Source organism: Paralichthys olivaceus, chromosome 19 (assembly GCF_024713975.1).
Source record: "Paralichthys olivaceus isolate ysfri-2021 chromosome 19, ASM2471397v2, whole genome shotgun sequence".
Taxonomy (NCBI): Eukaryota; Metazoa; Chordata; class Actinopteri; order Pleuronectiformes; family Paralichthyidae; genus Paralichthys; species Paralichthys olivaceus.
The window spans coordinates 15,362,059-15,387,351 of record NC_091111.1 but is presented as its reverse complement, the minus strand read 5'-3'; the positions used below and the strand labels follow the sequence as shown (position 1 = coordinate 15,387,351).

At 43.5% G+C, this 25,293-nt stretch overlaps 1 protein-coding gene across 2 annotated transcripts in view; it reads left to right on the top strand.

The window, feature by feature from the left end:
* The first annotated feature begins 9,481 nt into the window (after positions 1-9,481).
* Positions 9,482-25,293, top strand: part of LOC109635991 (glutamate receptor ionotropic, kainate 2-like) — a 57,181-nt gene continuing 41,369 nt past the window's right edge. For both annotated transcript variants that reach the window (XM_069515057.1, XM_069515058.1), the window contains exon 1: positions 9,482-10,071. In XM_069515057.1, coding sequence (XP_069371158.1) covers positions 9,945-10,071 — 127 coding nt within the window. In that variant the 5' untranslated portion in view covers positions 9,482-9,944. The remainder of the gene's footprint in view (positions 10,072-25,293) is intronic.

Below are 25,293 nucleotides of genomic sequence, written 5' to 3'. Positions count from 1 at the left end.
TCCCCTTTCTCATTAAGTTCCACTCTGCTCAGCGTGTTTGCAGTGCGCTAATGGGCTCACAGGCTTACGTGGAGCTGTGGTTCGGTGTGAGCGGTGCAGGCGTATATGTCAACAGGTGGCATGATGCACAAACGCTAGGAGGTGCTGGGTCACTGGGGGAATGAGGGAAAAGTCAGTGAATATAAAAACGTCCACGTGGACACTGACAAGCACGTATTCAGCAGTCTCTCTTTTTACAGCGGTAAACATTTGTATTATCAGCGCATGTTCCATGTCTGCGTCTGTGGTGAAAGGTCGTCGTCTGGCTAAAAGGTTGGGGGTTCGATCCCTATCTTCCTTAGGCGGATGGATGCTGAGATACTATAACCTGAATTCCTCCTGGCAGTGAATGAGTGATGCATGATAGAGACAGTGCTGTGTGCGTGTGTGAATGGGTGAATTGCGGTGACTGCAAATTACGAAGAACACATGCAAATAGAGAAAACACAAATTATTTCCTCAGTTTGATCACACAACACATGCAAATACAGTTTCCAGGGGACCGAAACCAGTGACGAACCTGGTTCAATGCGTTGTGAAGTTCCTTCACCACTGACGAGTAGCAGACTTAAATAACATTTTTTCTATTTTCTTAATTTGCAGTGCATTGAGCAAATCTGTGAGTGGTCATCAAGACTAAACACTTCTGACCTAAATCCGGTCTCCGCCACGTTTCCCTCAAAGTCAAACGCTCCTGCGAACATAACTACACACACACACGCCTGGTGAGGGAAACATGGAGATACAAGGTGATCGGCCACCATCGACATTTCCCCAGGAGATGAACACTTGTGATAGGAGCTGAAAGTAACTCACGCGCTGTGTCGCACAGAATATAAAATGAGAACACTCTCTCAGCTGTGCATTAAGGTGTTTTGCCAACACTTGCACTGTGTCAATGTTCCGAGGCTATAATTTGCAGCTATCTACCTTTGAATGTGCATGTCTGTCCTCTGGTGAGACTACGGTGAAGTTTGCACAAAAAAAAAGGAGGAAGGCGGTAAACGTTCCCTCGTCACTTTTTTTATGATAAAAACCTAAAAGGGGGGATTCTGCCAGTGGTGGCGAAGCAAAATGAACTCTGCACTAGTGTAGAAGTGTTGGAGCTTCAGAGCGTTATGGGCGTTCCATTCTCTTCCATTAATCTCCCAATATTCCATGGCTGTGAAGGCCTATTTATAGACCAGGGGATGATTAAGTAGTGAAGCACTGTGCCACAAAGGGAACCAAGCTCATTTTCTTTCCTCGTCCTCTCTCCTCTTTCTCATGCTCTACCTACATCCTCTTTTTCATTCCTTCCCTCTGTGTAATGATTTTCTCTCTCACCATCTCCTCGCTCTATCTCTCCATACTCCACTTTTTCACATACATTATACTTCGTAGTCTTTTGCAGAGTTGTCAGTGGAATTTCAGCCTCAAGGGGGTGAGGATAAGTCCCTAAATGCCTTTTTTCCCCTATCAGGAGTTTGACTGAAAGGTTTATGGACATGTTAATTGTTCTGAGAGACAGCCTCGGTAGGGGATGATGAGGGGTGTCCGTTCATTGTGAGTAGCGGCGGAAAACGCGTGCAAGGTTGCAACTCACACTCGGTTTTGCACAGCGTCCTTGAGTGGAAGTGGAGCACGGTACAGCGAAAAAGGTTAAGCTAATTTTCACGTGTACAGACGTGATTAATGGAGGAGGGGAGGAGGATGGAGAGGAGAGGACTGACCGCGTTCATGCCCAAGAACCAGCCTCATTTCATCACCTGCAGACGTAGAGAGAGCATAAATGAGATGTGTTTGTTTCCTCACTGATGCTCTATCTGCTGCTCCGCATCCACGCTGTGAGGCTTTGGTAGCAACATTTTCCCGCAGGGTGGATTTTTGCTTTCTATAGATGCCGAGCACCTCTGTGTAACAAGTATTTGCCCATTGAAAGTCCCCTGAGGATTTATACAAGAAGGAGAAACAAGAGAAAGTAGCGATTGAGACTTAATGTAGTAGTTTATCTCTTATAAGAGGAATTCTGAAAAAAATACGGTAGAAAGTCAGGCAGGAAAACATTCACCATCAAATTACAGTGAAAAAAAACCTTTTAAAATACAGATACAATACAAATGCACACATTCAGGAACGGGATGTGTACTTTTTTTATTATTTACATATAATTCAATGTGATCCAACGTTCAAGAACATCCAGCAATTTAATCATCCCGTAAAATATCTATAATGATAATCCCATTACATCTAATTTGTCGATTACAACTTTTATTTAATGGTTGATTTATCAAAATCAAATAAATAATAATGCAAGTAATTTAACATTTCCAGACCACTTCACATTTGATTCATAATAATCCTATAAAAATGTTATTTTTATTTTATCATAAACATTTTTAATAAAAGAAATGTACTGTATTTTATTTGCACTTAAAGAAAACAGGACATTTCTCTTTATCAGTCCGGTATATTTTGGTACCACTGCGGTTCTGGCAACCCATGAAAACACCGGAGGAAGATCAGAGTCCATGTACCTCGGGTTATTTTTAATAAATCCCTAAATTTGACTCTTCTCATGTGTCAAATGCCGGTTAATCAAAAAGACACATTCATCACATTCATCACATTCATCGTGGTTGTGATTATTGCTGAATTACATGTAAATGAGCTGCTCATCCTCCTTCACGACACCGTCTGGGCATTGAAACACCAACTTTAAATCCCCCGTACCAAAGCAATGTGAGCCTGAAAAGCTATTAGAGCATGACCCCTCGGAGATAAACGAGAAAAAGGCGTAATGGCTGTACCTCTGCGGAAGGTGAGAACAAAACCATACTATTTTCACTTTGAAAAGCCATATTAGTCGTGCCAGCTTTTGCCTGCCAGCAACTCCTGCGTGATAGCTGTCTGGGACATTTTGTTTTCCAGTAGCTGATCCCTCGATTGAAAACACTGAATGCTGAGAGGGTGTTATCCCTGTTTGGAGTTTCTGATCCTGGATGTCTGAGGCGAGCGTTGGGCCTCTCTCATCCCCGGCTGCAACAGTTGATCCCCGGATCTTTGTGGAAACACAGTGGATTGCGTTACTGAGATGGAGGCCTGGAAGTGTCAGGGATGTTTGGCTGCTGTAACCCCTCTGTGAGAAGAGAACACACCAGGTGTGTAACTGCATGCAAAGCAGGTGTTCTAATGAAAAAAGTTGAGGCATTCCAACCAAATGGTTTCTGTCTTCAGGGCTCAAGAACTCAGGTCCTGACTTTTCTTGCTGTCACTTCCTGACATGATATATCATTTAACCTGATTGGTGATTTCTCCATCTCTTTCTTGTTCTGGTACAAAAGGTAAAAAGACAAAAACTAATTTGACGACAGGAATTTTTTCTAATCTTCATTTCGAGAATTAAGTGGAAAACTTTTAAGAACATATCAAACTAGTAATGTAAGCGCATACGACTGCTTCTACAAAAGGCCAATTACTGTTTTAAACACATAAAGACAGTGTGGTGATCAGTCTGTTCAGGAAGCACTGGCAGCTCGCGTAGCCGTCAGTGGTGCAACATTTCAAATTTATTTACATTTTGGACTTTTTTCCCCGACATTTTAGTTTATCTTCAACTTTATTCTGCACATTTTGAATTTGTTTGTCAACATTTTGACTTAAAGTACAACATTTAAAAAAATCCTCTGATTTAGTTTGATTTTATTTCCAAAATGCGAAAAGAAAAAAATCTTCCTTCTCTCATTTTTACTCTTATGCTTGACCCTAACACTCCTCTGTACTTTTGTCAGAACTGTGAGATTTAGATTTAGCACTAATGAGCAGCGATACATTAACAATGCCCTGCGTACACAAATCACCCACGTGTCTCCGCTTCCACGTCTTTGTCCAACAGGCCGTCCCTTTATTTTTGCAGAGAGCAAAGTTTATTGGAGGCTTTTTTTCCCTGAAAGACTTTGTGAAGCCTTGTGAGTTCTGCTTTCATTCTCCAGTCTCTTTCCCTGCAGGCGAGTTCCTGACACAGACTAGTCCGATGGGGAAAGTCACTTTTAGCAAGCATTGCCAAGATCTGTGTTTGAGGGCCAAAATATGTAGGCAGAGATGCTTCTGTCCACATTCTGTGTTCTGTGTTCTGTCAAACTTTCTCTCAGTCTCTCTCATACAAACACACGCGCACACACACACACACACACACACGCGCACACACACACACACGCGCACACACACACACACACACACACACACAAAACCATGCACACACACACACACACACACACACACACACACAACCATAACCATGCACACACAGGGGGGCTGTTTCTTCATCATTCACGCTGAGCACTGCCCAGTAACGACGTCCTTATCCTGCAAACCAGACTCTGCTGGGTGCTCTTTAATAACAACTCCAGCCGTCCACTGGCCAATCAGCCTGGCTCATATATATGTGTTAGTGAATATAAATTATTTGATCTGAAACCACAGAGAAAAAAAACAACTCATTTATTCTTCTGACAAGAACAAAGAATATATAGCTCATACAAAATAAATAAAAGGAAAAAAGATATCAATTTATTTATACTTACTTGTGTTTGGTTGCATTTAAGGGGTTATTATGAGAGAACCTCAGTATCTCACTGTGAATGTCTCTCATAAATAATACCATTGATGCTGACAACCATAAATAAAATTCAAAGCAATAAAATAGAAATGTTTAATGAATGACTGCTCGGAGCATTGTGAGTATGTGGACAGAAAGAAACACCTCATATATAAAGATGTCTGAACTCCCTCTCTGTATTTAACACTGAATAGATGTGTGTTTTGCAGGGTACTTGCTGTAGTTTTCAAAACATGACACTGGTCCTCATTTGTACTCGTTGGATGTTGGCTTTTATTTCGGACTTTTGTGCAAATGGTTATGGGCCCTGCAGGACTGGGAAGCATTATGCTTTACTGCCTTGTTCACTCTTGTCTGAAATTGTGATGCTATCTTTAAGTAAATCTAATTAAAAATAATGGATCCAGAGAGTGAAAGAGATTTAATTTAAGATACATAGTGTGAGTTAAGTCTGAGCAGGAGCCAATTTAAAGGTTGTACAGGTGTTGGACTTATTTTGCCTGATCAGACTTTTCTCATGCTACATGGGGCCTGTGAAGAATGTGCTTGATTGACATCGCTGAGCTCATGTAATTCCAGCATAGCTCCAAAGATAGAATAAGCAAAATCCAACGGGGGTGTAAAGATATACTTGGATTTTTTACTCAGCACAGCCCTTAAATAAGTTTTTTTCATCAAGATCCATTAATCATTCTCTGGGAAATCAATGAAGGAGTCAAAAAACACTCTGTTTCGCAAATGTTAAATGAAGTAATGAAAAAGTCCAAGTGATCCCAAAATGTAAGAGGCTCTTTCTTGACTCATGTTCTCGTCTTACAATGAGTTTCGTAGAAATTCATTCAGTATTTTTTTTTATTATGCTGGAAAAAACCAACCAACAAACAAACAAAGATCAGGTAATGAGGTGTACGAGAAACTCAGCTGATAAAAATCCCATAAAAGACACATGAGCTAAAATAAAACAGAATCATAAGACAAACTGAGGCTGAATCCATAGCAAGATTTTCAAAAAGGTAGGACTTTAAATTACAGTTTAAATTATTGAAAATGCAACAGCTGATGTGGAGGCTGCAACAGAGAAAACTCATGTTAGTGCTAATATGAGATTTGGGGACTGAAAAAAGAAATGTGAGGACGACCTGAGTGACCCAGGGGCAGAATATGGAACCAGGAGATAGATATAAGACAACAGAACTATCAACCATCATCGCACTGACTCACAAACCTTGACTTTTTTTTAGAAAGTATCACCACGGTAGAGAGAAGTTAGATGTCACATCTCAAAGTCAGGGTGCAGCACCAGAAGTAAGCCTGCCTGACTGCAGTTGCTGGAGGTGGGGGTAGTGTGGGGGGGGGGGGGTGCATCCGTCAGCACTAACGGGAAGTGACAGTGTGCAGAGAGGTCCTAATTACTGTCTCACTTGACTAATTGTCATCTCTGAAGAATGCAGTCCCACTTAGATCTGAGGGATTTCATTGACAGCACCGCTCAAGTCATATAGGCCAGTGCTGACTTCAGCATGCTTCTGTTTAAAGGCGCCGCTGAGGCACGACCACGAGTGAGGAATGTAAATACGCAAAACTGCAACCATCGCAGGCTGGAGTGAGGCGAGCACTTGGCTGAGTGTGTGTGTGTGCGCGCTTGCGTGTGTGCACGTGAGATTTTGTAGAGGCCCTTCTTCTTCTTGCCAATGTGTTAAGACATCCTCAGCTACAGTCATCCTCACATAATAGGCAGATGAAGTGAGACCTTTGTGGGCTTTCCGGACCCGACCATGTTAGAATAAACTTGAGTTGTTGGGAATAATGCGGTGGAGATGAGCCTTTAGTACAGGGCAACTGAAGTGAATGAATGTCTTCTTTTTCAGGGTCTTACCATTCAAAGTGCATCAGCTTCTCGTTTCCATGGTTTCCTTCCCTGTGCCAATGCTATCTTTCCACCAGTCTGTCAGTGCAAGAGAGCGAAGGAGGGAGGGAGCAGAGAGAGAAAGTGAGGGAGAGAGAGGATGACAGAAGGCTTTTAGTGGTGGTTATCTCTCCTTTGCATAAAGTCCCCTTTGCATTACCCAGTGCATGAATGGCATCTGAATAAACACAGCAGCCAGCTCGTATTGAAGCCTCCCCGGGTTACAAGTGAGTGGGTGTGTATGAACTCATCTAATTCTGGGTCTCCTTCAAAAAAAAACAAAAACAAAACATGGTTTGATCATGGATGAAAAAAAAGAGTACATCTTCCAAATGACACAGGGGCGTCGTGCCATTAGTCACAACAAGCCAATGGAGCAGGAGTCATCATCCGTTCTTTTCTAACTGGTTCACACACACACACACTTTTCTCATCTGAGTGAGTTACATGAAAGTGAAAAGTTTGTTATTCCAAGACTTCTGAATGGTGAAGTTATCCATCTGTTATCTACTCTGCTTATGCTGCTTAGGATGTATTTGCTCCAACATGTTGCAGCTGAATACCCCTCACCTCACCCCCCCTCCCCCTTCCAAACATGAGAACCTGCGGTAGCTTTCAAATGTCATAAAAACTCAAACTGTAAAAAACATGGCGGCCTCCGTAGAGAGGACCTGCTTAAATATAAAGTATTTAAATGGTAATGAAAACCACAATTTGTACAATTTAGATGAAACACACTAGTGAAAAGATCACTAGGAATATTTAATATTCAATTTCTGGCAATAAACCCCTTACCTAAATCTTACACACTGCACCTTTAATTCTAAACTACATTTTTGAGTTTATACAACCTGATGGCTTTACTCTAAGTGCAATGCCATAGTGTGGGGCCAGAGGGCGCTGTGACTTCAAGAGGGGGAGCGAGTGTGTTGATGTGTCCTCTCCCTGAGCTCAATAAGCATTCCTTTCATGCTGCGTGAGGCTCTGCTGACTTATACGGAAACCCTGGATTCCTCCAACATTATGCTAATGGTCCAGATGGTCGCATGACGAGTGTCGTTCCTCTTGGTTTTCTCACACGCTTGCACAGTGCTGGTGTGCAGACCCACGCAAACTGACACACGGTTCAAAGTCAACGTTCACACCACCCTGACTGATCCCGTGTAATCGCACGTCACATACAAACGCCCCCTTCACGATATTAAATGTGTTGCCTCTTTATTCATGGAGGGCATCGGACATATCCGGTGACGTATGACGGAGTAGCACTCTAACAAAATATATGTAGGGGTGAGTACTAGTGTCATTTGCTTATCCCCACATTCACGTATGTATAATTTAATCAGTATATAAAAACATTACACAGGCAATAATGTATTGAGTTTATATGACAAGGTGATACGATAGAAATTTAAATACCCTACACTTACTATTGCAGTACTTTTACACCACACACACACTCACACATACACAGGCCATCCATTCACACTTGAGTCACACAGTGATGGTGTTCATCCAAGCCTTTTAGACGCCGGTGGTGCCGATCAAAGGGCCCCTTTCACATCCCCATTGGGATTAAATAGCCCAGCACCTATAGCTCCAGCTGACGCACGGGCCCATGAAGAGCTCCTCACTGGCGGCGGACTCTGATAAGGCGCATGTAGTGTTAAATCAATAGCACGTGGGCCCACACAAGAGCAGCAGATATCCATCTCCTCGGTGCCACGCACCTTATATAGGATATACCCTCGTTTGAACCGGCTAATCAGATATGAACATGACAATCTGGAGTGATAGGCTGTGGCGCGTCTTCCCCTGTGAAATGTAACCAGCGGTGGAGCCTTTGTGTGTATATGTAACACCCACACACACACACCTTCACATCATCGGGGGATGGCTCTCACTCGAGAATAGTCTGTTGCTGGAAGGCTTTCAAGTCTAAAGTGGAGTTATTTGCATAGGTTAAATATTCTTGCCTTTGAGCAGCTTCGTGTCGATATAGCCTAACGGATTTGCTGTTCTGCCAATTTTAATTCCTTTCATCCCAGTCCTCCCACTTTTCTGGAATGATGGTGTAAATTGTTGGAAGGTTGTGGCTTGAAATCTCATAAAAGAGGTTCAGGAAGGGAAATTATCAATGGCAACAAAACAGAAAGCAGACCTTCATCTGCTACTTGGGTGTACGGGAGAACAATGATTGCAATGATATCCTGCAGACGGGAGATTACATCGCTTGTGTGTTTGCCAAATGTGCAGTGGGTACAGAGTTGTGTTCCTCTGTATACTGCCTGTATAAACGGCCAATAAGCAGAAACCTCTGATTGGTTATATATTATATATTTAAAGAAATTAAGAACGTTTATCGTCAAAGCTTTTTTGAAGTACACAATGTAATTAAACTGGGAACAATTTTCCGAATAGATTTAATCATATGTGGCTTTGCTTAAAGTTATAGAGCTAATAGTAAACAAGGACTTAAATGTGCACCTTACAGAATAATGTGTTATTGTGCGTGGATGTTGATTATGGACCCCTCTGTGCACATTGGTGCCCTTAGTTGCCCCTGATTTAGAAAAACCCTAGATCCGCCACTGGTCCACTCTGTCCATGGTCCTGAAAAGAGAATTTTAAAAAGAAGTTTGAAGTTTCTCTTCATCAGATCAGATGATCACATTTCATGAGATGTTCATCATCGATCAATGAACAAATCACTTTACATCCATGACAGCAGGTCGCTTTGGTTTGGTGAATGGTGCTAACATGTGTGAGCTTGGTGGCATAAACTGGAAATAATAACGAAGCTTAAAAATATGATATGAAATAAAGTTTTTGCTCCGCCTTCCACCCCCCCACCCCCAATCTCTCAATCCATCCCTCCCTCTCTTCATCCCCCCCCCCCATCTCTCCCTCTCCGGTGCGCGTTCACAACACTAACCTTGGCTCGACGTCAGAGCCTGTGCAGCAGTGCAGTATAATGGGAGCGCAAGCAACCCAGAGCGCCTCATAGGGGGCTGCATATCGCTGCTGTATCCTCTGCTCGGCGCTCTCCGGCTCCTCACCAACCCTCTCCAGCTCCTCACCCACAGCCCATGCTTTGGAGCTCTCTCTCAGCCCCCTCCCCACTGGATCCGTACCCTTCGACATGGATGTCCCGCCGTCCCTCGACCCGGAGGATTGTTGTTTCTTGGCGCAGTGAAGGAGGAGAAGGAGACGGTGGAAGGAATCATGCCGGGACTGCTAATGGATTTAGGGAGAGCGCAAGTGACCATGCCGTGATCTTGCGCATCCAGGGCCGCCGTCACCCTGCCTTGCCCAGCGACCGGAGAAGAATTACGGGGGAATCGAACCCGCGCACCGGGGGGGTTTAAACCACTGTGCATTCTTTTTTTTTTCCAAAACAACATGAAGATTACCTCCCATCATCTGATGATAACCAGTCTCGTTTTCAGGTCCAACCTCAGGCTGATCCCGCTTCTGCTGCTGCTGCTTCTTGGATACACTCGCGGGATGCCACACGTTTTGAGATTCGGTAAGATTTTGGTTATGACACGATATCAGCTGTAAGGATGTGTGATCACGCGATGCATGTATGGAAATCCACAGTGTAACGACATCGACGGTCTGTGCTCGTCCCACTCTTCCCTCGTCTAGAAATTGACAGTAGAGTTTGCAAAACCTGCACGATAACAAATCATATTTCTGGATCTTTACAATCTCAGAATGTCTCGTGGCACTGCTCGTGTGCCTTCCTGCAACATGCATGACACAGTGAAGGTGAAATGGTGTTTTCCACAAACATTTGCACCAGTGTTACAGTAACTTTGGAAAGAAAATCAACTGTGGCTAACCAGAAGGTGCCTCTCTAAACGCAACAGCTCACGGATACGCAGCGGATGAAACTCGACACAAACATCCAGGATCCTCACGGACTCTTGTATCTCCCTCGGCCTTTTAAACTGCTGACACCCCAACACGTCCCCTGCAGTACATGTGTACATGCAAACATTACGGGTCGATAACTCTGATCTGTCACATGGGCCAATCAATAAACCAGACAACCCCACTTTTTTCATCCTTTATCCCAAATGAACCTCTATAAGTGGTTTATTTAAATGTGTCTATTTGTTTATTGGCTTTGATTTAAAGGACAGTTCCAGTGGTGAATGGCTGAGTCACAAATGTCCCCACATAAGTGTTAAGTGCAGATAATCATCACTCTCACTGATCTGGTGAAAGTTGATTAGCCACCGCTCTTCAACTATAGAGCACCTACTGGCAGAAGAAACACATGATTAATCTAATGTGGATTATTAGAGTGTAGTTCTTCAACAGCTGCTCCTCCAGTGGCTTTGCTGCTGATTCATAGCACTAACACTGCAATTAATACCATTTCTTTCTGTTTAAAAAAAAAACACTAAATCGCGGCCTCTGGTGGTTTCAACTGTTGCTTAATTCGATCCGTCTCAGGATGGCTGCATTTTGTCGCATGTGCACGGAACATCTCGGAGTGACGGGGGAGCCCCTCCTGACAGCGGATGTCATCAAGTGTTGACAACACATCCTTACAATCCTCAGCTCCCCCGAGGGCCCTGTTTAAGAGTCAGGCTGCGTCCGCGAGAGCCGCCGCTATGGCAACGGGATGTGCTTTTCCTCCCGCTGCATCCGCGGCCCGACGAGCGATTTCCCGTCTCACACGTTGTCTGACAGACGCCGGGCGTCAGTAAAGTAATCCTGGGGGGACGGCGACGTCCCTGCGTAATAGTATTTGACACCAAAGTTTCCCAGCCGGCAAATAGACTAATGACTGAAATCCTGGGAGAGAAAAGAGAACAGTAATTGATAAAATATTTGAGGTATATACGCGCCTATATCCTGACAGGGAGAGATGTGAAGTGGACAGATACAAGGAATATATATATATATTTTTTTGACTGCTTGAGGGTTAAGACTTGCTCGTGGTTTAGGGTTAGAACTGGGTTTAAGTTTCATTCATTTCATTTGGTTGGTCAAGGTCAATGTAAGGGGCTACAGGGAATGCATTATGCCAATTAGTGTCCTCACAGATAGAAGTATAAGAGTGTGAGAATGTGGATCACTGAAGGTAAAGCTCATGTTTGCTTATTATTATTTGATCGTTATTGTTTCGGTGTCAGTGATATGACCTTCATGAACAGAGGATGAATAAACTCTGCTCTCTGTCCCGAGCCGCCTGTTCAGGACCACGGACAGGGACCAACTCCCTGTCAGCCTGTGTTCAGTTTCTCTCTTGACAGTCAAACATCCTCCTCTCATCTATCCGCTGTAAGATTACTCCATTTCTTCGTTCTCTTTGGAAAAGATGATGTACTTATCTTGTCTGTGTTTGCTTGTAAAGAGGCTGAGCGGAGAAAGACAGATGAAGATACAGTTTTGTGTGGGTGATTCTATCAAGAAAGTAAGATGTATGTCAGTGCGTGTGCTATGGGGGAGACGGGGAGATGTGGAATTGTGTTGAGAGACATCGGGGCCCGCTGGTCCTTTCCCTGTGCTTTTTCCCCGTCCTGCAGGATGTGCCTGATCAGCAGATAAATCCCAGCTGCTCCTGCAAGAGGCTGGCCATATGAGGAGGTCAGCTCCCCCATGGGGCTGTCTGCTCCCTCCCTGCCCAAGTTCCATTCTGCACAGACAGACAGTTCACATTGTACTACCCCTGTTCTCCTGTCAGAACGAGACCTTTACACACACACACACCAGAGCATAGTCGGCCCTTTGTATTCACAGTCTCATCGCGTAGAGCGACAAGTGTCAGAGAGTGAGGGGGAAAAAAACAAGAAGTGTACGGGCCACCAGCTGCAGGCAAATATGCTGAGCTAATTCCCAGACAGAATTGGATTATTGTGTTCAGGCTTCCTCATTTATAAATCATGCAGGTAATTTGTTTACTTAGATGCTGAAATGGACCCGGTGCAGCCTTTACAAGGTGTAATAAAAACCGCTTCAGAGAGAATTCTCTTTTTATAACTAGATCCCACCTACATTTCAAAAGCTCTGAATGAGACTTTGTGGCTAAGGATCTCAGAGAACAGGAACAAAGTGGGGTTTTTTGGAGTTGCAATCTTGGTTTGGTTTCCTTGTAGGCTGAGAAAAAGCTGTAAAACGTCCATTTTACTGAAATCTTACAGCTTGATTCCCCGGCATTAAATGTGTGTATTGACTCAGCAAGCAGAACTGTGTTTGTCGTCTATAATTTTGTATTTTAAGAAGCCATTATTGTGGAAGTTCAACTTTCTCGATTGCCTGTTAGAACATTCAGGGCTGCATTACAGATCCATCATAGTGTGACAACAAATTAAAGGACCTCATTGGAGTTTAATTCCATGGAAACAGACCCATATTTACCGGATCTTTTTTAGCCTTCCCCACAACAAATGCTCAGTAAGCAGTGACTCATCATATCTGCCATTTCATTAGAGTTGATTGGGTTTTATTTACAGACATGTCTTATTCATTAAATGTCAATTACACAGCAACAAAATTTAAGGCAACAAATGTCAACAGTGAAAATGAGATGGTGAGATAGTGTTGTATTTTTAATGTCCATAGTTGGTCTGCGGCATGTGTGGCTGAGTGGTAACATTACCACCACCATCTACTGACAACATTGGCAGATGCAGTGTCCCCCCCGGCTGTCAACTACTGCTGTTGTGGACTCAGAGATGTTTGTTTATTTCCCGCTCATGTTTATGTTTTCCCAGCTCAGCCATGCCTGGGAATATTTATGACTAAAACACAACATTGTCTTTTCATTTTGGGAAAGAAATCAAGTCTTTTTTTTGTTGTTGTTGCAGTCCTTTGGCAAAAGACCCAATCCCCGCTGGTGCAAGCTAAGTTTATCTGCGTACTTCCACGATGCCAGTCCTCTGTTGCGTTTGTTAATATTTAAGAGTCTTTTCATCCCCTGCAAACTACTGCAGCGAAATTACAAGCTATAAGAACAAGCAGGAGTATAGAGGGAGCAAATTCAAGGGGAGTTTGTAGTTAATTGTCTTTATTTTGCGTCTTATTTCCTGCAGCCTGAATTATCAGCATGCCAGAGTTTAGTTTGGGTTCGTGGGAATTATGGATATCACCCCGTGCCCTGGCCCGCTGCCAGCGTGTGCACGGCCAACACACTTAAATAGGCACAAAGCCGCTTAAAATATTCATGTGTCACTTGGCCTCGCCATAGCTTATATGAAACTATCTCTTCTCTGCTGGCAAATGATTTCCATGGTTTAAAAATACCCGCTGTGGGTTTCAAGAACAAAGAGGAGATCTGTGGTACATTAGCATGCGGCACCACACATGGGCTGGAAGCTGGGAAATATCGAGATGGATTTCTAAAACATGTTTACAGTCCTGAGTCTTTGAAGGTCTTGCTGTCATGCCTCAGTTACAAAAAGCTCAATGGTGATTAATTCAGGGTACAGATTTCCTGGCATTTTGAAATGGAAAATATCTGTGAGGTATGAAATTAGTTTTCTTGCAGTGGTTAGAATCAAGTCTCTCTTTTTTTTTTTCGGATTTACCTGCTACATTGGAAAAAGATCATTTACATTCAAGGTGGCTTTAGATGATTGACTTTGTTTGCAGGGGAACCAGTTTGAACACAACATGCCTCCTCTAACAAATTGTTTTTTTTGCGGAGTCCTGTTCGTCTGCTGCTTTGTGGACAGCTTGATTTCTGCCCCGGCTTTCATTATTCACAGCCTATCCCTTCTTGTCATTGTCACTCTGGGAGTTCCCTGGATATCAGAGGGGTTACAGGTTATATGTGCAATTGTTCTTTGGAAATGTCCCCTGAGAAGAACCCTGCAGCGTGTCTAGCTGCCTGGTCGCTGGCTCGGAGCTGACTAATGGTCAGAGATGAAACTTCTCACAAGGAATCGTTTTTTTTTTTCCGTTGCATCTTTTAACCAGAGCCGTTTCTTCGCACAATCCAACCAAGAGAAAATTTGAAGTCACAGAGAGGTGTAAGAAAAACAAGAGTGTTTGTCAGAGGGAGGGAGTAAAGTGCGAGCGAGAAGAAAAACAGTGAGTGTTGAGGCCTGCAGATACGGAGTAAAGATAGATTAGTTTGCCTCAGAGCAGTCCACTCTCAGCCCACTCTCACTTGTGCTCTTTTATTACTGTTTTGTGATGGCTTCTCTGAAAAGAGGCAGGAAGGACAGTTGAGTACGCTGTGGAGATGCAGTGGGAGGCCAGGAGTCATGCACTGCAGCTCGGAATAAATGTCAGCAATGTAGTATTAGCCAGTTGAAAATTTACCCGAGACTACAGATTTTCACGAAGTAAGGTAAAGCAAACTGCTAAAAAAAACAAAAAAACATTATAGCACAAATTTCCTCGCAGCGTCCTCGTGGGAACAAACCCAAATATGTATTTTCATTAGCCTCCGATGAAATTATGTATTAGGTCTCATTACGTGTTTGGCTGTCTCCACTTCCACTGGAGCGTAAGATGGTGGGAATCAATAAAAATCAATATGTTTGCATAGAGAAAGAGGAGACGACAGAAACTGGCAGCGTAGCAAGTAACCGCTGCCAAGTCCCACATGCCCGTTTCAGTGTGTATCCATCACAGGTTACCGTCTGTGACAACGCAAACATGGACGCTAAAAACAAACACACAAACATGCACTATAAGGGGGTGTCATTTTGAACTGATGACGACTTTAAACTGCGACAAGCTGCGGGGACTTCTCCGTGGATCTGCGACCGACATCAGTTAGAGTTTCGACGTTCGAGTTCCATCCAAACTCAGCTGAGGTCGTTCCTTTACTCAGTGTGATACGTGTTCGTAACTGACTGTGCCTCAAGCGGTTTAGACAGATTCCTCCTGCTGCAGTGTCGCGCCATTCTCTGTGATATGAGGTCTTTATCTTTGCAGGAGCTCACCTGTAGTAATTAATTATTAAGTGATCGCTCTGAGGCAAACAAACAGGGTTTGTGAGTGGCTTCTCATGGAAGCTGGTGATGGGAGCTGGAGTATATGTTTCATGTTTGTTTGCTGAGGGCTCATCAATTGTCTTTTGCTGCCAAAGGGCTCAGATGTAAATACGCATTTCTGATTTCATCCACATGAATTTAAGACTGTGTCCCGATGTGTCCTGCAAACAGAGACGGTTGAGTGTGGATGCTTGGCACACGGACCAAGTAAGCATTCTTGAACGCACACAAACCGTAAATGAAAGCATCGACGTCCAAACTACATGGGATTCAGAAGTCAATCGATTACAGAAAGCCCTCCGGCTGTGTTGGGTATGATGTGAGGCACCGATCAGGTTAGGATGCGGTGATTCACCTTCATCCACAGCCAGCTGAATAAAGCAAGAGGGAGGAGGAGGAGGGGAGCGACTGTCTGAAAGAGAGAGAGCAGAATTCTCGGCTCCCATTGACAACAGCACAGCCCTTCGGATGTGAGAACGCTTCTCTGTCTGAATCAAGGACACATGAGGAAATGGGCTCTGGGGGAGGACGTATTGAGGCAGGCTTACTTAAAATCATGTTCTTTGAATCAGCATGACACTCTATTATCCACGATCCACCAGGGCTATGCAGAACATCCTCCTGTGATGGTGAATTTCATTTTTCTGTCCTTCCTCTCTATTCACTTGAAGTGGTTTTGTGGTGTCCTCTAATCATCCATCCAATCTTTTGGTTTTAAAGGTATTTGCAAAAGGAAAGTGAAAGAGGAGGCACGCAGGAAAGAAACCAGCGGATTTATGTCTAATTTAAAGTTTAGTGTTAAAAGAACGCAGAAGATGAGGAATTAAAAGGATCCGACTTCATTTTAGGAAACGTTTTGACAAAGATTAATGGATAGAATGTATGTGTTCCATTGTTGGTCACTCACAGTCAAAACTAGGACGCCCCTCCGCTACATATGATGGAAATCAGATGTGTAGTTTTTGCGTTATCTCACAAAAACAAACAAAGCAGACGAAAACACAACCTCCTTGGGGGAGGTAGTAACACACGTCCCCCATTTCTTTGGTTGACTCAACAATTGCCCCCTGACAAACACAAACACACACACACACACACACACACGTACACACACACACACACACACACCCACACACACCCACACACACACACACACACACACACACACACACACACTCACCCACACACTCACGGTGGACTGGAGCAGACTTGGATTGATTTCCCATCTTGCACACTGTTTTAAGTTTTCTGAGGAGGCATAATGAAGCCAGTCGCCTCCGTTTCCCTCGCACACTGAGCGGTGAGATATGCCCACGCCCGGCCACTGCTCTCTGAACATGACAAAAGACTTTGAATTTCCTGCTCAACGGGGTGTGAATGAATGTGAGAAATGGTGAAATAAGCAGCAGACTGCAGATCAGGAGGATTAAGAGCTGGACTCTTAATTTCCCGACTGTTTCACCTCCTCTGTCTTTTTTTCTCTCCGCATTCATCCTCAATAGATATTTTCTTGTGTGTTGAAAAAAAATGATTGTTTGCGTTGGTGGAACTTCATTATTCACTGATTTTTATCACTGTGCTTCTGGCTTATCTCTATCTATTCAGCGTGCAGGTCTCATTTCTTCTGCCCTCTCCTCCCCTGTGTGTGTGTGTGTGTGTCTGTGTGTTTGTGTTGCAGGAATAATTGACACACCTTTGCAGCAAAATGTAGCATATTGACTTGTACCTGTAGCTCTGATTACCCGCTAGCTTGGGTACGGCGGTGGCTAATGGGAGGCTGATGAACCCAAAACAGGGGCTGACATTTTCCTGCCCTGCGGCTGAGGGAGCGGGGGGAGGATGCAGGTGTCTGTTCAGGTCTAATGGGCCATCCATTCAGACGTTTAATTGAGTGTCTTTTATCTGCCTCCAGTGACCTCTTTTATTCTCCATTTCTCCCTCTTCGTTTTCCCCTCGCTCATCCCTTTTTTTCACGCCCCGCCCCTCCGTCACCGCCGCCTCCTCCTACCTCCGCCCTCTCCCTGCCTCCCTCCCACTCCAAACTCCCCCCATTTTTTGCACAAGCATCTGCCATCTGCGAAATGCCCACAGCTTACTCCATCTTCCATCGTCACTTGTTGCTATCCCCCCAATCACGGGGGGCTGTGAAGGAGGAAGTGTGACGGCGAGGTGCACGTCCAGCTTCAAATCAATGCAGAATCCAAGAATTTCCTGCCGGTTCTCTTTACCTTCCTTTCTCCTGCTTCCTTGCCTTTGTCCTTCTCTGTCCTCTGCGTCGTCCTTGTCTCCCTTTGGCTCTCAGCTTGTCTCCAGTGCCTTCCCCTCTACTTTGTTCTCTCTCACTATCATCAAGCGCTACTTCCTCTCGTCCGCCGCTCTCAGTGTCCTTGCACACAAAGGTGTGATTCCTCGTTTGAGATACACGTTCTTTCATCACTCTGACTTACTTGAAAATGTATCTCACATAAAGGGGACGTGGTGGAGGTCTGCACAATATCTCAAACTTGTCCTCATATTGCTTCCTTTAGTCTCCATATCTTTTAATGACAGTGACAGCTTTGATACCACAGATGCTGTAATATAATCACTGGTTTTAATGCCTTGAAAACCACCAACAATGACTCTCCTAATGATGCAGTTTAATATTAAAACCTAATTTTACCACATAAGTTTTCAGCATATTAAAGTTCACCAGCCTCTGTGTCATTTCCTGTAACTATAACTATAAATAATTCTTGTTTTCTGTGCAGGGATCTCTCACCAAAATCCCTCTAAAATGTCCCCTTTTTTTCTCCTCTCTATCACCCTGGAAGAAAAAAAAAGAGAAAACCCAGCTGTGAGCATTAAAGAGCCGCCTCCTGAATTAATTCTTGACCTTTGCTTCTGACAGCAGATAACATCTGCCCTTCTACAAGAAAGAAAGTCTAATTTTACAGCCATTTTGTCCAAAATTACAATGGGGAGTGTGTAATACAGGGTCATTTTGATGAGCGCCAGAACAGTGAGAATTAGAATGAGAGCAGAGAAGCGAGTAAAGGGGATGATAGAGTCTCGTATAATTTGCTGTGACCTAATTGCAACATTATAAATTGAACTTCTTTTTTAGCTCGATACGCAGAGGTCGGCTGCAGTGATGTATGTTCGATGCATGTAAGAGAGTGTATTTTTACTCACTTTCCTTTCAGATGGGGAAATGTAAATGTTCAGAGATGGCACAGAAGGGAGATGAGAGTCTTTGCAACACGATTTTTGGCGAGGATGATAAGAGACAGTTGGAAATCCTACTGCTTGACTTTCAGAGAGTTTGCTTTAAGACTTGAAGATTACTGTTCGTCAGGTTCTCATCTATATTTATTTTGGTGAGCGTTACAGCCTGAGGGCTGGAGTGTCCGGGGACGCTGGAGACACACCAGCCCATCCCGCCTCACTCTTCTCGGCTGCCATAAATGGCAGTAATGCTGGTGAAACGGCTTTTATCACAACGAGGAAACTGATTATAAAACCGAGATGCACATGAACGGGCATAGTTACAATGTGCTCAAGGCTGGACTCCTGCCTCTCCGAGCCTGCAGTGGATAATTAGCATCTCTCACACGTGCTTAGGCTTGATTAAAACTCAGTTTGCAGGGAGCAGTGCTGTGAGGTCGCCATCTGTCACCTGCCGAGGCCACCATGAGATGTACTCTAGTCAGAGGCGGCGAGGAAGATGATGTGTGTGTGTGTGTACGTGGCGTTTCGATAAAGGAAAGGAAATATGGAGGCATAGAAAGAGAAATGGCAGCGACGGGTGAAGGCATAAAGCATCAGGAGGCGCTCTGTTCTGTGAGCAGTCCCTCTCGCTCCCTGTGGCCTGTATATCACAGCTAAATCACCTGTTTCTGTGTCGGCAGAAAAAGCTCCTGACTGCAGATTTGGGATTTGTCTTATTTACTTGAACTTTACGTCCTGGTAGCAGCAGTTCTGGGAATACTCATGTTTATACTTGGAAGTCAGATAGGAAGTGTGTGAGTTCTAAGGATCATGAAACCTACAGTGTGAGAAAGGCGCCTGGTTACAAACTTTAACTCTGCATTCATTGAGTATACGTGTAACACAGATAAACTGGTTTCCTCATTGTGAATCCATGTGCTATTAATAATCTGCTCCTGTTTTGTCCCCATTGTACAGAATCTATTGTTTGTATAAATCAAAGTTCCATCGTTATATCCTGAATATTTCATGTCATAGTCTGAAATTGAAGGGAGGATGTAAAGAATGCGTTTGAAAAAATAAACCAAGAAAATGGCCATTATTCTCAGCTTTGGTAACTGACAGTTAAAGTGGGGGAGAGGATTTTCAAAGTGACCCACAGAGATGCAACATAAAGACAATTGAAAACTCTTTGCTAGCAAAGAGTGAAAAAGATTTATTGAAGCTTGACTGCTCCTCAGCAGTGCCTGAGGAAGAGCTCACCTCTCTGCATGTTATGTTTCAGACACTATAATGGCTCCTTTCTTCTCCTCTTTGTGCTTCTGCTGATTTGTGCACATCAGTTAACATCTATACTTGTATAGTGTTTGAATGCAGAGAGCTTCTCTAACACTGGTGCTTCATACCTGGAGAGTAGTTACCTGACATGATGTGTTGTGTGAATAATACGTTTGAGCGTATCCAATGATAAGATTTGCCTCTTTGCTTCATTTTCTGTGATTATAAATTGAATTGAATTTCTGGGGTTTCATCTTTAACCTCCATGAATAACAATGACAATTTCATACAAGGGAATATATATGATTGATTTATTGCAAATTTGAAAATCCAGTTTTATTATTTTCATGCCGGATGTTTCATTTCTTTTAGTTTTGGACTGTCAGACAGAACAAAACACTATTTTAAGACATCACCCTGGGCTTTAAAAAGAAAAATCTATTTTTGTATGTTTTTATAGACAACAAACAATTAATCAGTCAACTGAAAACAAATTTGCTGCAGTATTATCTGACTGAGTGATCACAGGTTGCAGCTTTAAATAGAATAATGGGCGTTTGTGCAAAATATTGATTGATCAATTTCAGGTAGTGAAATACTGTGTATGTGTGGATTTTAGGGAGAAAAGCTTCACACTGTGGTCGTGAGCGTGTGTCTCTGCACAACATGCCTCTCACCGCGTCTGATGATTGTTCTGTATTATAATACAACATATCATCATAGAAAAACATTTATAGCCTCATGTTTCTGAGAGTATAAGCTTAGGAACAGACTAGTGTGAGTGCGAGTGCATTTAATGACAGAACATAACAATCATAACAATCGACTCGTTGAAGGAGCCTGTCTATTCTCTGGAGCAGGCACATATTTCTGTGTAATGTGACCATGTGTGTGTGAGAGTGTGCGCAGGCGAGCACTTAGTGCTTCATACATCTTATTTTCACAGTGGTTGGTATTTCTTTCCTGACGCATTCACGACTCGAGAGCAGTGGAGAGGCTGGAAACTGCGAGCAGGGCTGGAGCCGTGTGAGACTTCAGCGACTCAAGGCCCGTGGAAGTGTACTCACAGTTTGGCACAATTAGTAACAAAAGGGGTCCCTGCTTGACAAATTAGCACACAAAATGTCAGCCGGTAGTTTAGCACATCCACAATGAGCCCTTGCAAATTAGCACATATTTTGAGGAGGGAGCTGGCACATTATTATGAATCGAGAGAGTCTGGCAAATTAGCACATCTGTTGCCAGTGCAAAGAATTAATACATGTTATATGATCACTGGTTTCCTACTTGGAGCCGGGTCAGGGATGAGGGTGTGCGTGTGTGTTCATTATAAGAGATGGATGAGATTGATCTTTTGGCTATGGTAGAGCTAATTATTACCCTGAGTCCAACTGAACCGAGGTGTCTTTGAATGCCGCAGGCGTGGGCTTTAAATTCTCACATCAGTCACATTATCCCTCGGACTCAGTTGTTTCTTACCTGACAGGTTTGTTCAGGCTCAATCTCTGGAACGCGTGATTCTGTGTGTTCCACACGTGTCTGTGGGAGTGTGTGAGTCAGCCCGAGGCTTAGCGTCCAGCGGTGGCAGGTGACAGTCCAGGCCAGTGTCAAGAGGCTTTAGGGTGACGGGAGTGATTCTGTTCTGGAGAAAATACCAGTAACACGCAGAACAAGTCAGACAACAACAGTTCAAGTCTTATTCCCATAAGCTGCTTACTTCTCATGTTCAGTTTCCACAACTCTGAACACGGTTGAGTCAATTATTGATTCATTGCAGAGTCATTGACTGATGTGAGGTTTTTTTAACCTTTTCTTCAGGTGATGGATCTTTTGATGGTGATCTTTCATGTTTTATAACCAGAATTTACCATACAAATGGAAGTATTCTAATTTATTTATTTTACCATTACAATCTACAATTTTAAAATAAAGGCATGGGTTGGATTCATCTTATTTAAAAAAAAGAACCTCTGTTAACCAATTTTGGTTCTTTCCTTATCTTGATCTTACAAAAACCAACATTGTGTAAGATACTATCTCTGAGCCACGGCCTGAGGAAGTGTAGCTGCATTGTCAGAACATTTACAGTGTTGTGTATCACCTCGAAACAAACAGCTCATAAATGTAGGATAAAGAGAAAAGGACATCACTCGTAAAGGATGACGTTATACCCTAAATCTCTACAAACAGCTTTCCAGTGAATATCATTCAGCCATCACTGATGATGGCTTGTTTGTGTGATCTCATAGCTCTGGTGAGCGAATGGCTCAGTTGATGTGTCCCGTGCCCCGGTCAGATTTCTGGGGATCTTCAGGGAGAGAGAGAATTGGCCCTGGTGCAGCGTAGGAAGGTCAGTCTACCGCAAGGGGAGCTTCAGATTAATGACCAGCAGTGGCGACTCTCCACAGGCCTTCATGCATCATGTCCCATTCACTGACAAACATGTCACGGGAGCGCTCCCACCGAGAATTTCTGGGATATTTACGGAGCATTTCCATCGTTTTTTGCCGCCTGCCTATTGGCTCAGAGCGTTGGTCCTCACGGCTGAAAGACGGAGGGGAGACAGAAGCAGGCCAGGGGTGTGGTGGAGGTCTTAAAGCCTAAACAGTGACTCCATGTGCATGCCCGAGCTACTTGCCCTAGCGACAAGTTTGCACTCTGGTTGCCATGGCAGCCCCCCCAATAGCCCATCCTGCAGCTACGCTGCTGGTCATTAGTCACAGAGACAGGCCGTCCACGCTATCGCAATGCCCTTCCTCCACCAATCAGCCGCTCAGATTCCAAAACTGCCCGTGTCATATAATAGATGCATCAGTCGCCATGGCAACATGTCTGACTCTCATCTGCCATTGTACCAGAGCATCCTTGAGTAAAGAGAGCTCAGTGTAGTTTCATTCATAGATCTTTTAGTAGTAAGTAATCCTCCCTGCTTTTTTTTTTTACGGTACACTGAAGTATACAGTCTAGTATACGATATACTGAAAATATACTAATATCCGGTACTACATGATGTATGTGTGACCTTCAGGGGTGAGTACTTTGTGTTTACTGGGACTAATTCCAAATTAACTTCATTTCTGTCAGAAGTCTGTTTTATGATCAATCCACAGTGATTAAGTGTGAGCAAACATTAAAAGAGAATAAAATTTACATAGAGGACACTCCCACCTACACAACACTTCATTTCAACTTTATGCTCTCTCTCTCTCACACACACACACACACACACACACACACACACACACAGAGAGACACTCCGATCGGCAGGCCTGTTTTCTAGTCAGGGTGATTATCCAGCTCATAACTCACTTAGAGCTTTCATTTGCACCATAATTCACACCAGTCCCAACGATGGCAGCTCCATAATTCACACACACGCTGATTATCTCAGCTGTAACTCACACACCTGCAATCGGACAGACTGCAGCAGCGAGCGTTGAGAGGGAGGACGGATGATACGAGACACAGCGGTATTAGACTTTAAGCTAAATATACATTACCATGTGTAATAATGTCTTTTCCAATACGCTGAAAGTCCAAATGTCTGATTCATCATTCAATAGAAACAATATTAAAGTTTTGTTCTCTAAAAAAGACGTAATCCATATATTCATGTTGTCAGGTCAAACATTTCTCGTTTGATTTTCCATGTGCTCTCATATTCCAAGGTAACTGAATGTTTGAAATCCCCCTCGAGACACTTAATGTGATGTTTTTGCCTCCTCTGTGATCTCCAAGAAACAATTTCTTTAAAACCAGGATATCCGAGCCATACATTGTGCCAAAGAAATCCAGTGAACATAACTTAATATCCTCATGCTCCATGCTGTCTCTTCTCAGACTCGTTGAACAGGCCGCTGCAGCCCCGTCTGCTCCCTCAGGGCAATAGTACAATAATGATTTATTAGGCCAGACTGACGTGATTCGTATCTTCTGTAATGGGGATTTTTAGGTATTCATTCCTTTGCAGATTAATGTGCCCTCTCAATGTAATGAAATGACCACGAATAGCAACATGTTCACACCACGCTGCTGGTGCATAGTGATGGGACACATGGAAACGTCATTATTGTTGCTCACACAGAACTTCAATGCCTTGTCTGAAGCTGGTTGTGTGTGCGTACTCGTTTTTGTTACCTCTGTGGGACCTTCTCCTGCATAAACACTGACCTTTTCGGGACTAGTAGACCTCACCGAGACCAAAGCCCAGTGCTAATGAGGTAAATTGCTGTGGAGCTGGATAATATTTGGGGAAAAGTTTTAATTGTGATAAGGATAAGATCAGGGATAGATGTGAATACGTCATGTTAGATGTGAGTCGTGGTTAGGTAAAGATTTGGGTTGGCTATGAATTGGTCTTGGTGAATGTCCGGGGTAGGGTTTTGGTTCGGCTGCACAAAGTGTGTGTGTGTTTGAAAGAAAAGACAATTAAAAAATTAAAAAAACACAAAATGAAGACAGTGAAGACAACATACAGTATGACTGTACCATGGTGACAGTGATAAAGCTCACCTCCCTAAGTAAATGACATCTTCTTTGCCCTCCTGCTCTCCCTTTCTATCATTCGCTGCTGCTATTTATAGCCGCCGTCTCTTACTGCAAAGCTCTCTCTCTTCCTTCACTCCCTCTCTGTCTCTTCCTCTTTCCTTCTCACTTCTCTTTCGCTTTCTGTAATTGAATCAATAAACAGGCTTTAAACTTTTTTTAAACCTCGGTTTGGATTTTCAAACCCACGCTCCGTCCTCAGAGAGGGTGGGATCCATGGATGGACTCCTGAACTCTGCCTCTTGTCTCCGAGAGTGTTTCTCAGAGCAGCTCTCACAACCCCTTACTTTTATCTTTTCCTTTTCCTCCCCTCATCCGCTCTCTTTTAAGTTTGATTTCCGTAAAGCTTTCTCAGGATTTAGTCCATCCTCAAAGGTGCACGAGCTGTTCCAACACTTAGCTTTGATTTTTTATTACGTTTATCTGGAAAGTTGAAAGTTGCTTGACTCTACAGCTGTTTGAGCTGTTTGACAGAAATATTCTTTGAAAAGTGTTGTTTTGTTACATGTGATGCAATCCAGCTTCGCTTCATTCTAATGATGGTGGAGTAAGAAAACTCATCTGTCATCACGGAACCCATTCACTCCTGAAATCTGTAGGGATGATATGATACTGATATGGAAAATGCTGCGTGCTGCAGAGAGTACGCAAATCTATCTACCCATTCAATGCCACGTCTTGAGAGTATATTGGTCTCTCCCAGATAAAACTGCAATTTTCCTTTCACAGAAATCCTTTAACCAGAGTTTGATAAAATGTCAGGAATTCAGCGA